This window comes from Geospiza fortis, unplaced genomic scaffold, assembly GCF_000277835.1.
Source record: "Geospiza fortis unplaced genomic scaffold, GeoFor_1.0 scaffold27, whole genome shotgun sequence".
Lineage (NCBI taxonomy): Eukaryota > Metazoa > Chordata > Aves > Passeriformes > Thraupidae > Geospiza > Geospiza fortis.
In genome coordinates, this window is record NW_005054329.1 from 1273687 (window position 1) to 1290304 (window position 16618).

At 44.1% G+C, this 16618-nt stretch overlaps 1 protein-coding gene across 1 annotated transcript in view; it reads left to right on the forward strand.

Moving 5' to 3' along the window:
- DENND1A (DENN domain containing 1A) overlaps positions 1-16618 on the forward strand; it is a 160062-nt gene that overhangs the window by 74859 nt on the left and 68585 nt on the right. Inside the window, exons 6-11 of the mRNA XM_031057270.1 lie at positions 1446-1515; positions 2027-2107; positions 4202-4255; positions 7852-7962; positions 10211-10311; positions 16007-16052. Coding sequence (XP_030913130.1) covers positions 1446-1515; positions 2027-2107; positions 4202-4255; positions 7852-7962; positions 10211-10311; positions 16007-16052 — 463 coding nt within the window. The remainder of the gene's footprint in view (positions 1-1445; positions 1516-2026; positions 2108-4201; positions 4256-7851; positions 7963-10210; positions 10312-16006; positions 16053-16618) is intronic.

A 16618-nucleotide genomic window follows, 5' to 3' on the forward strand; every position in this document is an offset into this window, starting at 1 on the left:
AGGGCACAGCAGTGGGCACAGGCCCTGGCTCAGCAGTGGGCACAGGCCCTGGCAGGGCTCAGCAGTGGGCACAGGCCCTGGCAGGGCAGGGCAGGGCAGAGGGAGCTCTGAAGGACACCCAGCCCCCCTGTCTGGGGGCTCAGCGTTGCCCCCTCGGGTCCCTGCTCTGGCTCCCCTGGGGAGGGGGAGGCCTGGGGGAACCTGCTTTTGTTTTCCTCTTTTACAAGACATGGCACACAGACATTAGGAGCACAGCAATGGTTTTAAGGACTCTCATTTTAACTCTGTAAATGTATTTTTCTGGCCAAGTCCCTGAGCGATTAGGTGGAACTTTTAATGGTGCCTCTGTGGAAGCAGCTTTGGTTTCCCACTGCCAGGGAGCTTTCTGCCTTCCTGCTTTTCTGTCTCCTCAAACTCTTTTGATAGATGCCTTGCACGGATTTGTTTACCAGGTTCTTAATCTCTACTTAGCAGATATGTTTGGAGAGGATTTCTTGTTACTCTTGTAATGGCTTTTAACTCTGCTGAAGTTTATTTAACTAAACAGAAAGAAAGAAACTTATCTTCTACCTAATCCTTCTGGATTGTTTACAATATAATGTCAAAGTTAAATGCTGTTTAAAGTGGTAATTGTCTGTCTTTCTACTCCATTTGAATACACACTTTGTAAAGATGTTTAGAGCGTATTAATTTAAACGATAATACTGTCATATAACATGAAAAGTTAAGTTGCTTATCAGTATATTTTGATAAGCTACTTACATTTTACAGTAGCATTTGCAGGCTTCAAACAAACGCTAATGATGGAGTGCCAGTCACTTTGTCTGTCTCATAGAGAGCTTCTCACCTCATTTATCACCAGAGCTGCTCAGCCAGGGACCACAGGGCACTCCATTCCTTACAGCTGTCAGGATGTAGTCATATTTTATAAAAACTTTAAATCCTGTCTAACTATATCAAAATAGAATCCATTTGCTTCAGAAAGCAGCTGTGATTAAAGAGCATCAGAGAGTGCATCTCTGGCTGGCTTTGCATTCACTGCAGCCAAGGGAAATTCCTGACTGGTGTTGGGAAAGGGATTGAAACATAGAACTGTGCCATGAAAACAGGGCACAGAATCCTACCAAAGCTGCAGGGAAAAGGAACACCCTCACTGTCTTGCTTTGTGGAGTGGAGATGTAAAGTAAATGAAAAAGATGTGATTTTTCTGCATATTCCCCTTTTAATTTTGTTTCTTCCTCTTTTTTGGAAGTTGTGTGCATGTACTGAAGGTGAAGTTTTTGTTTGACTGAAGCAAGGGCCATGCCAAATACAGTGATGGAATGAGGTTTTAAAACAATTAAAAAATGAGATACTGATGATTCAATTTTCAAAGTCCACTTGTATTAGGATTCAAAGCAAAATAACTGTCTTTTCTTTTTTTTCATTTTTCTTTTTCATTCCAGTTACCTCCCGTGGTTTGAAGTCTTTTATAAACTGCTCAATGTCTTGGCAGATTATTCAGCAAAAGGACAGGTATTATTCTAAATACTGACCCTCCTTTTCCTATCCCAGTATCAAATGAATGAGGGTGAGAGGATGAAAGAAGCTGTTTGAAGAAGTGCTTCTATCAGAGATGACCATGTGAATTATTAATCTGTATGATGCAGTGATACAGAAGATCATATTCAGCTTGGCAAGAGCCTCTGAAAAATAAATACACATTTAATTTTCTTTTTGAAAAAGATAAAGAGCAAGACTGTGGCTGTGGATCTGACCCAAGTCCCTGCAGCCGCCCATGCTGGCTTTCCTGACTCCCTGAGCTGTGTTCAGCACAGTTCCTGTAACTCTGCAGCTCCCATATTGCAGGGTCCCATCAGTCTCTGCCAGCTGTCTGATCCAGCTTTGGCATGGGCAGTAAAAGTAGAACTGATCTTACAAATACAAAATGTTTACCCACCCCTCTGGCCTACCCTGCCCTTCTGCCTCGGGGTTTACCTGGTGCAGTGGTGTTTGCTCAATATTCCTGTTTTTTTTCTCATTTCAGGATAGTCAGAGGAGTGAGCTCCTAGAAACATTTCATAAACTCACCATCCCTGAGCCAGGAACCTCGGTTCATCTTGGAGTGGTAAGTGTGGGGGGGAGATGTAAACTGAGGTGTTTAATACTCATTCCATGCCATACCAGAGGAATGTCAAAAGCAATCCTCTCTCCTGGAGCTTGTACACAGGTGTTGTTTTCCTGTGAGGGGCTGTGAAATTCCCTTTTCACAACTGGGGCCCTCTGCTTCCCTCTCCCTAACCTCAGATGTCTTTGAAATGCAGTGGATTGGAGGAAGGCAGTGTGTATTCCCCTGGGAATGTCTCACCATGTCCTGGGTGACCTGCAGGAGGTCAGGAGCACCAACAGGACATTTATTGCCCACACTCTGCACAGCTCCTGGCCCTGGGAGTTTGAAGGGGAGCAGGCTGGGAAGCAAACCTGTCACAAGGACTATTAACTGCACATCACATTTAGGGTTCCTTCTCCTCTTCCTTCCCCCTGCCTCAAAAAACGTCACACAACAAAGAATTTTTTTCATTTTTATATTTTGTGAGAAAATTAAGCAAAGCACACTGACAGTATAGATGTGGGATTTTATTGATAGGATTGTATTTTGAATTTAATCTTTTGGGGGTTTTGTCTTCATTTTAGCAGCACAGCCTTGTGCTGCAGGCTGTGCTGAGCACTGCAGATGCTCCTTGCTGCTGCTCCCAGCTGAGAGTTCATGTGGACTCTCCTGGGAAGTCTCTCTTGCATTTCCTTTACTCCTCTTAAAGCACTTTCTGTCACGAAGCAGCTCATGCCCCTTGCTCCCCCCAAGGCTGGCAGTGCCCAGGGGGCAGCTGTGTGGCCCTGCTGGTCCCAGCTGGCCCTGGAACACGTCCCCAGCCCCTCCAAGACCCCTCCTGAGGAGCAGCATTTCTGTTTGGGGATGAGCCGTCTCCCAAGGCCAGGGGCACTGGGGATATTCCAGTTTTTTCATACCAGTGGTTCCAAGGAATGCTGCCTGTCTCCCCTTGTCTCAGACATTTCATGGGCAATGGAGCAGGAAAGGATAGAAAAAAGCAGCCCAGGGACCGTGTCCTTCTGATTTTATTTTGGCTGTTTGTGAGCCCATTGCAGGGTCAGAGCAAGGGTCCTCTGTGTGGTGCAGCTCTGAGTGCAGTTCCTCTGCCTCGGCATTGCATCTTTGCAACCAAACCAAACCAAACCAAACCAAACCAAAGCAGTGAAGCATCAGAAAGCAAAACTTGTGTTTCTCATTTAGTGTCTCCATTCCGTGGGGCTGTGGTCCCTGCCTGCTATTTCAGGTTACAGCCTGATCAGGAAGCACTGAGATGGCTGAGATTTGTGTGCAAGAGAATTGTGCCAATTGTGGAGCTATGCCAAGGACGGAACAGCCTTTAAGGCTTCAGCCAGTAATTAATAAGTAGCCCTAAGACAAATTGTGAAAATCTTAAAGATTATATGAATTGTATGCAAGTCCTATTCTCTCCTTTCCAAAACCCTGACCAAGGATCATGCAAGTCATCTGTGCTCAGACTGGGAGCTGCACTGAACCTGGGCTCCTGGAATGCAGACAGTGAAAAATATTGAACAATGTCATGGATTATGAAAATATGAGAGAAATATGGTCTTGCAAAATGTGCTTTTAGGGTGTATAAAAGCCACCCAGCAGTTTTCAGTATTTCTCAGGTAAGCAGGCATTGAGCCTTAGGAAGCATTTCCCAGGACATTTCCTTAATTCCCCCTTGGCTGGGATGAACCTCTCTGCTGCTGTGAGTCACAGGAGGCCCTGCCTGCTGCTGCTGCTGCTTCCTGAGGTCCATCCTGCCGTGGGCTGGGGAAGGATGGCCTGAGTTACAGCCTGCCTGCAGTTCCTTGGATCTGTCACAGCCACTGCGAGCCTGACTGTGGCAGCAGCTCTGAAGAACAAAAACATGGGATACAACTTTCCAGGAGCATTTGATACTTTCTATCTTAGTGCATTTCCTGTTGCCCCTGTGATCTGGGAACCCAGCCTGCAGAGTCCAGAGAGCTCAGACTGGTAGTTGGTAACAAATGTTCTGTCATTTTTACTTAGCTGAGCAACTGCTGTTCCTGTTGATACCAATACCTAGCAGTAGATTTAGATTGCTTTCAACATTATTGAAATAATCAATATTTGCTCTTTTTGTAGCACTCTTACTTTACTGTGCCTGACACCAGAGAGCTTCCCAGTATACCTGAAAATGTGAGTATTTGGGAGGACCCTACACTTTATTGTTTCCATGTAATGTCAGCAGCTACATAGATGACGAACATTGCTCTGTTTGGGATAGATTTTATTCTATAAAATACTGAGCATTCAGGAGCTGACAATCTGCATGTGTGGTTAAAAGCTGAACTGTGTGAAGGAGAAGGTACTGATGGGCAGGTTGATGTGGGTAAAACAGCAGCTCTGCTCACCCTGCACTTCCACCCCTCTGGAGGAATGACCTGAGAGAGCAGGAAAATGCTCTGCTTGCTAGTTGGCTCCTGAGAATGCCAAGCACACCTGGGCCCTTCAGAGCCACTTTTTGGGAGACTTTTTAAGCCTCACACAGTCGTGTGTGTTCCAGCCTGGCTCAGCTTTCCAGCCAGATGATGAGTCTGTGGGGAGACAATGCTGGCATTTGCTTCTCTTAAATACTCTTTAATGTGCTCCTGCTCTGTCTCAGCCAAACTCCTGTGCCTGACATCTCAGTTTTCCTCCTGAGCATTTTGCGGTCGGTCTCAGCATCATATCCTTCAGCTGATGGCATGAAAGGAAAAAGGGAATCATCAAGACATTCCATCTCATTTGTGGGTGATTTGTATAGCAGATAGCATTCGGGGCTTTTTGTTTGCCTTTCAAAACACTGTTGCTGCTTTTTCTGTGTTGCAGACTCTTCATACTGACACGTATTCTGACAGGAAATTTAATAGATGTGCTCTTTCTTCTGAGGTGCTTTATTTTTGTGCAAATATGATATGGTGGGTGTAATTCAGGAATCAATTCCTGAGTCTAAACCAGCCATCAAATCTTGTCCTAATACATAGAATCATAAAATCCCAGAATGATTTGGTTGGAAGGGACCTTAAAGCCCATCCAGTGCCACCATGCCATGGGCAGCAACACCTCCTACTATCCTAGGGTTGTGTAATTTCTTAGGAGGTTTTTATCTACCTGTTAAAGCAACCTTCCTGTGGAACTGGAGCATATTAGGGAATAATACAAGGAGATTAAATGGGCATAGTCTGCTGTATTTTAATCAATTAACCTGATTTATTAAAAATTCCACGCATCTTACCAGGAATTGCATTTAAAACACATATTAGCAAAAGTTTTAGTGGTGCCAAACTTCCAAGTTGGATGTGATGATGAGTGGACAGCTGCAGAGAGCTCTGTTGGGAATGTTAACAAACCTCTTGGAATTATCTGACTTTGTGTCAGATCAATGTGTTTAGTGAGTCACAGAGCCATTTAGCATGGGCACTTTTCTGTACCAGCAGCTCATTCCCTGCTTCAGGAGATGTGAGTTGTGTGACGGGTGTGTAAATGCAGAGTGACTTCAGAAATAAATGGGGCTGGTTGCAGGAAATACAGTGCAAGACTGAAATTCCTGGTGCTAGCTGTTGTGTTTCAGAAATAGCAGGTAAGTTAGCAGGCTGAAATGATGGTGTTTTCTTGGGGATGATGTCCTGTATGTTTTTGTATCACTTAGTCCATCTTCCTCTTCAGACGATGGTGGAAGAGAAGAAGTGATTTTTAATCTCCAGCGTCAGTGCAGTCAGCGTGTGTTTATTGATGTTCGATAGCAAATGATCGGATGTATGATTGATCTGGGAATAAACTTTCAAAGGAGTGTGAGGGAGCTTTGTAGCGCTCTTGGTGAATTTTGAGAGGAGTGGGGATACCCGTTCTGAAAATCCCCCTTTTTACTGCCCCAAGAAAGGTTTAAATCCTAGGAAGCAAAATACATAACAATTACCCTGCAAACTGGAACGCTTTCATTTGTATTTATTTAACTCATTCATGGTTTTGTCACTTACGAGACATGTCTTTCAAAATACATGTGTAAGTCCCAATTTCAGCTTCAGAGCTGACAGCTTTCTTATAAATACAACTTCGAGGGAACACGTGAATCTCCTCAGTACCAATACATTTCCATGCAGCCCACATGGTTCCCAGGTGTCCTTGGCAAATCTCGGAGAGCAGACAAGACAGAAACCTTATAAATCCTTCCATCTGAAGGTACATTTGTGTGTCATGTCATCACAATAAACTCGATGAAAGAACAATTGCAAATCGAGTCCCCACGTCTCTTTTCCTCTCGCAGTGGAGGCTGTTGCCTCACAAACAGATCCGTGTGGAGCAGGGCTGCATCCTCAGGCTGGATGCAGGGACTTTGTGCTGCTTTTGCTGTGCCCCTGAGCTGGGTGCCATCAAGGGAGTTCAGGGCTCCTTAAAAATTCTTCTAATTCCCACTATTAGCAGGAATTGTGTCGTCACGCGCTGTGTTTTGGCGTGGTGGAAGGGTGGGTGAGAGGGGGAAGAAGAGCCTAGAGAAGACAGCTTATGTTTAGACAAAAATATCATGTTAATCAGCACAGATGGGATGAGAAATACAGAAAAAGTACATGATAGTTTAATAGGTTTTTGGCAAAATGTGTTGGCTTTTTTTTTTCCTCCTTTGACTGTACCTGTCTGTGGCTCCAGCTCTGCCGTAACAAAGACCTGGATGATTGTTTTATTTTACATGTTTGAAGCCAACCATAATGAGCTCAGTTTTTATCCCTCTACATACTGGTACCAAAGTCTCCCAAATACAATGCTTAATTTTCCTTCAGCTCTTTGTGTTTGGATGGCAAGCTGGGGAACATATTTTTGCACAGTATGAAGCATCTTGGCAGACTTCTCAGGCCAAGTATCTTGGATCTGTCAAAAGTGCTAATAGGCTTTGTTGAGCTTCTTTAAGTTTCTAAATCATATTTGCTTTTTGCTTTTCTGCACTTTTTTATTTAAGGATGATTAAGATTGCACTTGAATTCATGACTAATCTAATTTTTCTCTCACATGTGCTTTTTGTATAAGGCTGTCTTTATCCTATAGCAACCCTTTCATGTCTGTAAGAAGCTATTTGGAAACAAATTCCCTAATTCAGCATTTTTGTGTATTACCTTTTCCTCCACCTCTCCCCTTTTCTTTAATTTCTCTGTTTTAAGAAGTGAAGTGCTCAGAGAGCATTCCCTTCCTCCTTCCTCAGCCTCCCCAGGGCAGTGTTCCTGTCTCCCACCCAGGGATGTCCGAGTGCCCCAAGTGAGGGGTTCAGTTCAGACAACTGGGGTTGTGTGTGTGAAAGGACCAGCTGTGTTCCCAACAGTCGGAATTGTTTTAGCACAGGCTGAGCTCACAACCAAATTTGATGTACTAGAATTGGCCTCTTGAGAGCTGCTTTTAGTTCTGGGATGTGGGTTTTTGGTACTTTATCAGGCAGCTTTGAAGTCTCCATAGAAGCGACAGAACTTTTTTTTTCTCAGAGAAGTATCTTGTATTCAAAAAGCTGTGTGTGAAACATCATCACTTTTATTACTCCAAGACCCAGCTTCCCAAAACTTAGGGGAGAGATACTGCAGTTAGAAAGGCTTCTGCCATAAGATGAAATCCTGCTTTCTTTTGTTAAGCCACGTACTGGATGTAGCACAATAGAAGGATGAAATCTCTTTGGTTTGGGGTGGTTTTTTTTTTGTTTGGTTTTTTGGTCTTTTTTGTTAAGGACACTTGGTTTTGAGATATATGAGTCAAAAATGATTTTTCTCTCTCCCCAGAGAAATCTGACAGAGTATTTTGTAGCAGTTGATGTCAACAACATGCTGCATCTCTACGCCAGTATGCTGTACGAGCGCCGCATCCTCATTTGCTGCAGTAAGCTGAGCACTGTAAGTAAAATGCACAAGAATTTCCTCTATTCACAGTATTTAATTTCTTTTAATTACAGTCATATGTAGGAAATTAACTGATTATCTCCAGGTCTATCTTTCAACCTCAGTTATACAGCCCCAGCTCAGCTCTGTGCCTTATTGTGAGGATTTTGTGGAACTTCTGTTGGCCCCTGATGTTCAAAAGAATTTTTTGGGCACAGGCATTTTTGTGGCTGTTTGGTACACGAATGTTCAAAGACTTTTGCCATAGTGAAGTCCTTTATTCAGAATTTACTTGACAGGGAAAAAAAAAGATAAATGACACTGTCAAATGGATATTCCAGCGACCTCTCCTGGATGGACCAGAGGAGTGGGCTAAAGTACATTGACAATGCACAGTTTTGCAGTTGTGTTTGATAAGGTTTAGTCTTAATGCTCCTTAGGCTCCGTCAAGTGTCTGAGAGATGAAAGCTGCTGAATATTCTAGAGTACTCTCTTCTAAAAATGGCTGGAGATCAAAACAAGCACAGGGCTTGATTCAGTTCAAAGTTTTGTGTTATGCATTTCAAGGTTTAGCAGTCAATAAGATTGTGATTTTCTTTATGAAAGCAAATGCTCTGTGGTCGTGTTTGCTCTGTAAATGGCTATTGATTGCTTTCCTTTGTGAGTGCTGAAGATGATTTAACTAATTTTGGTTTCTAGTGCTGTGGGCTGAGCGCTCGAGCAGTCCTGGCTGAGGTACAGCTGCCATTTCCATTTCCTGGGGCTGGAACTGGTGTCTGGCTGTACCACCAGACCTGCTTGGTGCTTGAGATTCAAACTGCTCCATGGCAAGGCTGGAGCCACATCCATAAACCCTTGTAACGATAGTCTGTCAGCACAGGGCAGAAAAATGAGAGGAGTAAGACCTCAGACTTAATCCCAGAATAACTATCACAATATCATTTTGAAAGTAAGTGAAAGGAGAATTATAATAGCCTCTGGCACCTAATAACAATTATTAATAATGTTTACAATCAATCCCACATTTAACTGAGAGCATTTAAGTATTGTAAAGTTTAATAACATAGAGAACTTGTAAAATCTTAACTTCTCTATCTGCCACATGTTCTGTGTCGTCACTACTAAAATAAGGAAAATTCCATCCAGGTCTGGTAATGGAATAAAATGAAGGAGAGGTGTTTATTTCAGCAACCTACAGAATGAAAAGAACAGTAAATGATCAGAGAGGAGGGAAGAAGAGAAGGGCTGCCCAAAGCATTTCAGAGGTTGTGTGGTTGGTTGGTTTAATCTCTCCCTTTGTGACAGAGCCTGGGAAGAGGAATTACTTACCTGTCACTGTGCCTTCCTTAATGAGCCAGTTCACAAGTGGGGATGGGTTTTTTTCCTCTCTTTCTGCTATTTCTCTTCCTTTTGCCTCTGTCCAAGATAAAAGCACGTCTGGTTCTTGGGAGGGAGGGGTATTCATACTGTGTGTTCTTAGCTTACAAGTTTCTCTATAAACTGCTGGCAGATTGGAGTGGCAGTGTGAGGCAGGTTGGAGGAGCTGGGCCGGAGCCAGCGGTTGCCGCTCGCCGTTCCAGCCCAGGAACGTTCCCTGCTCTCAGGCTGTGCTCGGCAGTGCCAAGGCCTTGTCCCTGGAAGGGAACCAAACCCCCCGTCCCCGAGTGCAGCCAGCCTGGGGGGCTGCTCAGGGGCTGCTGCCTTTGTCTGGAGCTTTTGGCTTTGTAACACAGAAGTGGAAGGGACCTGTTTGCAGTTCATGTCTGTTAGCTTCAGACTCAGGGCTTGAATTTAGTACCAGGTAAGAGAGAGAAAATGAAACCACCCTGGGTAGAAAGGCTTTTATGGTGGGATGAATTCTGTGCCGCAATACATGATCTCAAATTCAAATTTTGATTTTAAATATCCTTATATCCTTAAGTTGAATAAAATTTAGAGGTAACTGAAGAAAGCTGTGTTTGTTAGCTATTTTATAAACCATATGTACTGAACCTATGGAGAAATTATAGCTGTTTGCTTGGATTTTGTTCTTCTTCTCTACAAAGGGAAATGCAGATAATTTCTCAAAATGTTAAAACAGGTATTCCTGTTAAATTTCATATGTATTCTGTGATCTAACTCCTGAAGGAAAGCAGTGCTGTGTATTTGCTAATAAAGCATTGATAGGAAAGCAGAATTGATTCTTTACTTTCTTACTTCCAAGTTCAGCATTTGAAGCTCGGGGTTTGTCTCACTCACGCTGTGGTTTCTCTGTGTTTTTCAGTTAACTGCCTGCATCCATGGGTCTGCAGCCATGCTCTACCCCATGTTCTGGCAGCACGTTTACATTCCTGTCCTGCCCCCACATCTCCTGGACTACTGCTGGTAAGGCCCTGTGTGTGCAGCCCCTGGGGTGTGTTCTGGAGGGTGTGTGTGTCCCTCAGACCACAGCCCTGTGCACATGGCTTAGGGTGAGGGTGGAGCTGCTCTGGGGACCCAGCTGGATAATCAGCACTGAGTGAAGGCCTGGAAACCGAATTGTGCAGCTTTAAAGGAAGTTTGCTCCTGTGCAGCTGATTTAAATGTTGTGTGTGCCTGTGTCAGGAATGTAAAGAGTGGAAATGAGCCTTCCCTGGCTCCCTGCACAGGAAGGGCAGGTCCCAGTCATTTACAGTGCCAGCAGGTGCCTGTCCCTGGATAATGGGCTTCTCACGTGTAATTAACACTTGGAGAGGCTGCCCCAGCTCCCCTCAGGTACCTGCTGCTCCAGGGCTCAGATCGGTTATTCATGGACTTCCTGACAAAGGCAGGGCCAGGGGCCCGCCCAGAGGGTGAAAAAGCAAAGCCTGGGGCAGGAGAGAAAGCCAGGAGTCACTGAGCAGGAGTCCCTGAGCATCACCGAGGGGATTCTGTGGTGGCCAACACCCAGCCATGGCAGGAGAGAGCCAGGCTGTGTGCAAAGAAGGATTTCAAAATGTACAGCTGTTAGGCAGCTCACAAATGTAACAACTGATTTCCTTACCCAGCCAGGAACCTGAATTGGAGAGGTAGCTACACACTCATTGTTTGAGTAAGTCAATTTAGCAACAATTTATGAGCCATAAAATATTTCCCAACACAGAGTCCACCATCTATTTTGTAACCACATGAACTTGGAGATGTCGTTTTTGCCTGGGAGGACAGAGCAATCAGTTCCCTGCTCTAAGGCAGTATTTCTGCTTCCTGGTGTCTGCCTCTAAAGGGAAATGACCCGAGATTATTTAAAATAGAAGAGTTCCATTTAATTTTAATTAATGCCTGGTTATTTCTTTTGCAAATATGACATAAGAATTTTAGAGAGCTGAAATGGGAACAAAACTTGAAGCAATGAGAATTCTTCAGTTCTTATGAATACAGAATATCTTGTTCATTCAGTTGGCATGCTCATTTACTGACTGTGCTGTGATGTTTTGAATCTTCTCCTGCTCTTTTGAAACCCACAGAAGGGATGGATAGAGTGTGTCACTCGAGATCTTTGAAAGTTTTTTGAAAAAAATATATTCCACCTGTGATTATTTGCCTTTGGTTTCCCATTTCCCTCTTGAAAGGGTTTTCTTAAACTTACCATTCTGTTCCCCTGCATTCCTCACTATGTACCTTCCCTCAGAACTGGAAATGCTGAAAGGCTGTGTCTCCCAGATGTTTGCTCTCAATGCACTTGCTCTGTGGTGGGGATGCTGACTCAGTGCTGCTGGTGGATCCTCCATGGAGCTGGAAGGACTTCAGTCACCCCATCCCTGTCATGTAGGTTGTTGAGGACAAGGGGCAGGAGGGGAAGCAAGGGATACAGTGCTATCCTTTATTTGTATCTTTTAATTAGGCACTGCTCTTTAATGTATTCCCTCAGCCCAGGGAAACATTTTTGGTGCAGGAGACTAAAATACTGTCACTAGAGACCATAGCTTAATGCACAATTGCTTGTTCCTTTGAATTCAGATCAAGAGAGGAAGTACAGAAGCACAGCTGCTGTGCTGGTGGCTGGTTTGGGGTTGTTTGGTTGGGTTTTGTTTGTTTAGAGCACATGCCAGCAGGTGCCAGAAGTCCTGGTTAGGGAGGTGCTGCCACCAAGCATCAATAGCCAGGCACATACAGCTATTTGAATTGGCCAGATCTTGTCCATCTATTTTATTGGGAATTCAAACATTTGGTGATGTGAAGGAAGCAGTGTATCAGTTTTCCTCACTACTTTTCCCACTTTGTTTCTTGTTTCCATGAAACCACTCCCACTGTGACTGTTTGCTTCCTTCTTGCTCTCAGTGAATGTGTTTAAAATGAGCCCTGAGAAAAGCCTGGCTTTGCTGAGCTGGGACACAGCTGAGTGTGCGCTGGGCCCCAGAGCTTTGTCACCAGAAGAAACAGTACATTTTGTAGGATGATTAAAACAGTCTTTTCTGTCAGACAGACAGCTTAGCAGCCAACATGAATAAATTCTGAAAGCACCCTGGCACAGCTGCCGAACAAACACTTCTGTTGGGACAGTTTGCCCTTTCTCCAGGAGTTTTTTTTTGCCCCCTTTCTCCTATTTTCTGAATCTGCATGTAGTCAATGTGCTCCTCGAGTAGGTGGAGGCAGAGCTGGAGTCCTCCTGCTGCTGGGAAACAAAAATTCCTGCCCAGGGAGCTCGGGGTGGGCACTGCCATTGAGCCTGGCACACCTGGGCACTCACTGAAGCCTCTTGTAGCTGCTCTCCTTGTGACAGCTGTGCATTCCCTGCACTGTTCCAATTTATGCAGTCAAGTTTCTCATTTGCATCAATTACCCCAATAAATTTTGGGAATTCTGTTGCATTTCAATGAGGAATGTGAAGAGAAATCAGGAGACTGCCCTGGAGAGGGAAGTACCAAGTTGTGTGGAGACAGCCACTCGTTAAGTCAATGTTTGCAGAGCAAGACATGAATGTGGTAAATGTGCTCTCATCCATTTTCTTGGAACAATGAAGCAAAATGCTGAAATCCCTGCGTAGCTGTAAATAGGAACCTTTTGGAGGTCCTTGGGCTTTTACATTACTTTCCTGGTGAATTGCAGTATTTTTTAAGGCTGGGCTTTTTTCACTTAAGAAGAAATGTCCCTCTATTTCACCTGCTTCTCTTCCAATTAGTAGTTGCCCACCTCTTGGGAGCATAATTAAGAGGTCTCTAGTTTGCCTAAGGAAACGAATTAAAGAAATTGTAAAAATGCAACTGTAATAAATGGGCAATATATAGCCATTATGTCCCCAAAATCCATATTCATGCTTATGCATTGCTACTTTAATGATTTGATATTTACCTATATAACTCATTTGATTATAAATAAGGCTGATTGCCTTGGAGCCAGCATAGCACAAGAGGAGTAATGACCCCTCTCTTTGTTCCAAAAGGCTCACGCAGGCACTTTGTTTGAGCAGTAAATACATGTGGTAGAAACTGATACTTCTTAATTTTGCACTTAATGGCTATTGGCTGCCAGCAAACAACTTTGAGTAATTAGTAGTTGTGGCTGTAAGAAGCCCCAGGACTGATGAAGTGTCAAGCAGTGGGGAAGGCCTGCTCTGAAGGGCAGTCTTTAATCTGCCAGGGCTCCCAGAAGGATTAAAGGTTGTGCCGAGTGTTTCTGCCCTTTACACAAGGGATGCATCTTGCTGAACTTCACTTGGAAGTCTTGCAAGTACAAATCTACCCTGATCAAATATTAAAAACTGCTGGAGTGTTCCACGTCTCGGGACCTGAATGGCAGTGAGGAGGGACAGTTTCAGTGTGCCCTGGCTGGGGAAGGGGGGACACACCACATTCCTCTGCACAGGATGCTAAAGATCTACTTAAATAATGGCCTATGATTAACTCATGGTCAAGAGGAAAGGTGATAAAGACAATTTATGAAGCCTGACATGAACTTGGGGCATTTACTTCTAGGTGTGTTTCCTATTCAGTCACATTGATGAGTGATGTTGGAAGAATAGAATCTCTCTGGTAGATTTTATTGGAAATATTTATGCTCTTTACCAGAATTACATTTTATTGAGGTTATTTATGCAGTCCCTGAAATTATTCTATGTGCTGTATTGCCGTTACATGTAATGTTTGTCACTTCAAAATTGGAAAGATGAACCTTTGCATCCAAAGCTGATCCATGTATCTTGAGCCATTTCTTTTCTTGCTGCATTTGGAGATGTTAATAAATGGCTGGTTTTCAGCAATACTGCACTCTTCCTGCTTCCTTTCATTACATTAGCTGAGGTTCCACTAGCTGAGACATTTGCAGGGTTAAGACTTCCTGCCGAGGTTCTGACTTTGTACGGTGGGGATTGAAGCTGTGGCGTGGCTGGAAGTCCTTAATTGGAACCACATTGGTGGTGGTGGCACCGGAGGGGCCGGGGCAGCCCGAGCCAAAGCACTGCTCCATTCTCTCAGCATAAAATCCTGCCTCTTCTCTGCTCCTGAGCTGTGGCCGCTGGAGCTGAGGAGGTGGCATTTGCCACAAGTCAAACGTGTCAGTGATAAAGCAGGGCTCAGCTGAGCAGCCCTCGAGTGTCCTGGGGAGTGTCACACCTCCTGCCCGGGACCTGGGTCCGTGTCCAGCTGCCGCCCGTGGGACTCCCAGGAAACAGAACACTGGGGATCATTCTGTGCTGTAACAGCCCCTCTGGGCTCTGTCCCAAGGGGCTCTGGGGGTGCACTCATTGCAGTGACGTGGGACAGGCGCTGGAATGTTCTGCCAGTGAACTGCAAAGGGGTTGTGGAAGTTGTATGTGTTTAATGTCTCAGAAAGGAAAAAAATTGGTTTCACATGGAATTTCTACATCAGGGGCTGTTTCCACCTCGGTAGAGCATCCTACAGAGTGGCAGTTTGAGGGGGTGTATTAATAAACAACATAAATATTAATATGCTTATCAGTAAATATATTTTTAAGGTATTTCTCAGGAAAAGGAGAAGCAGGGACTTTTGCTGGCCTGGTGTCTCAGGAGCTTTTTCAGTACTGTACTGCTCTTACTGAGCAGTAGGCACCAGCTTAGAGCAGCAATATGGGAGATATTTTAATCCAAGGCAGTACAGTGACATTTCTCTCATTTTTTCATCTGAAATTGAAAATGAGCTCTTTGAGCTTCTGTATCCAAAGCGAGCCGAGGCTCTATTTTAGAAGTTGTGTCTGTCTGTGTGCGCTGCGTTTCGCAGGCAGGATGTGCCATATTTGCAATTAGCAGCTCTGGCAGCCTCGCTGATGGCTCTGATTGCCTCGGAGGGGGAGGCTGAGAGCAGCTCAGCATTGGAAACCCTGGGCACCAGAGGCAGCTCCACCGGGGCTCTGCTGCTCCTACTGGGGGCCTGCTCACATCAGGGAAGGGACAGCGAGAAGAACAGTCTGCCCTTAAACGCTGGGGCTAACAAAGGTGTCACGCCTGTGTCCCAGGCTAAAACCTGGCCTAAGAGCCTCTGGGGTATTGAAGTTTGTGTCCTGAGGGGAGTATTGGGATCAGCAGATGTCCCAGGAACTCTGGAGTTTATCAGGATCTTCAAAAGTATTTTTTGTTTTCTTTTGCAAATGAAAACATATCAAGGTTTATACTTAAAAGTAAATTACTTAAAAATGTGTTTGGACTCATTCAAAGAATTCAAAACTTGTACTACTGGGTGATGTGTATACAGCAAATTAACCACTTGACACTACAACAGGGTCCAGTTTTTGAAAGAATACTCTTGGAAAAGTCTGTGTATGCCTTTAAAATTGCAATAACACGTTTTGTTGGTTTTCTAACAAAAGACCCCAGTGTTAGGTCTATATATTTAATGGCTGTCCTTAGGTACCTGCCTGAACTTAGTCACTTAGAAAGTCTGTTGTCAAGTGAAGTCTTACAGGAGTGGGAGACTATTGCATACTAAAAAACATCTTTCAAATATGGACTAATACTCTGTTTACATGTGATTTGTTTGTATATATGTTATCTATTATTTTTTAAGCAAAAGCTAATCCAGCATCCCAGTATTTTCCTGTAGCTGATTTAATAAGTCATGTGTTATTCAGGGTTACAAGGATGTAAAGCTGTGTTCCTTTTCCTCTCCACAGTGCCCCCATGCCCTACCTCATTGGAATACACTTAAGTTTGATGGAGGTAAGTCTCTCTCGCCGTTTCTGAAACTATATATAGAGGTATGATTTAGAGCCAGATTCTGCAAGCAATTACACATTCATTCATATGCTGACAAATGAAATAATGCTGTTAATTTGGGAGTGCTGGGGGAATTGAGTGAAGCACACATGATAAGGTGGAATGTTCAGGAGCCCTGTTTGCTCCCAGTGCTCCTTGGGCACACTTCCTGCTCACATCGTGCTCCCCTCCCCACCCTGGGGCTTCATTTAATCCCTTCAGTGCCTTGCTTGGACTCAGGCACAAAGGCAGAGTCGATATTAAACCACAATGTTGACAGTTACAGTTCTCTTTTAGGCTTTTGCAGACAGATTGTAATTTTTTAAATGTTCAAAAGATCTGAAAAGAAGGAACTTGCAGTTAATGTTAACACAAAGCTGGCAGAGCACCAGCCCTCACAGAAAGCTTCTCCTATAAACAATTCCCAGTAATTCATGTGACTTTTTTTTAAAAACTCTAAAAGTGGAAATAGCACATTTGCTTTTGCTTCCAGCACTGGTGAAACAGTGGATGGCTTTCCTCAAAAGTAT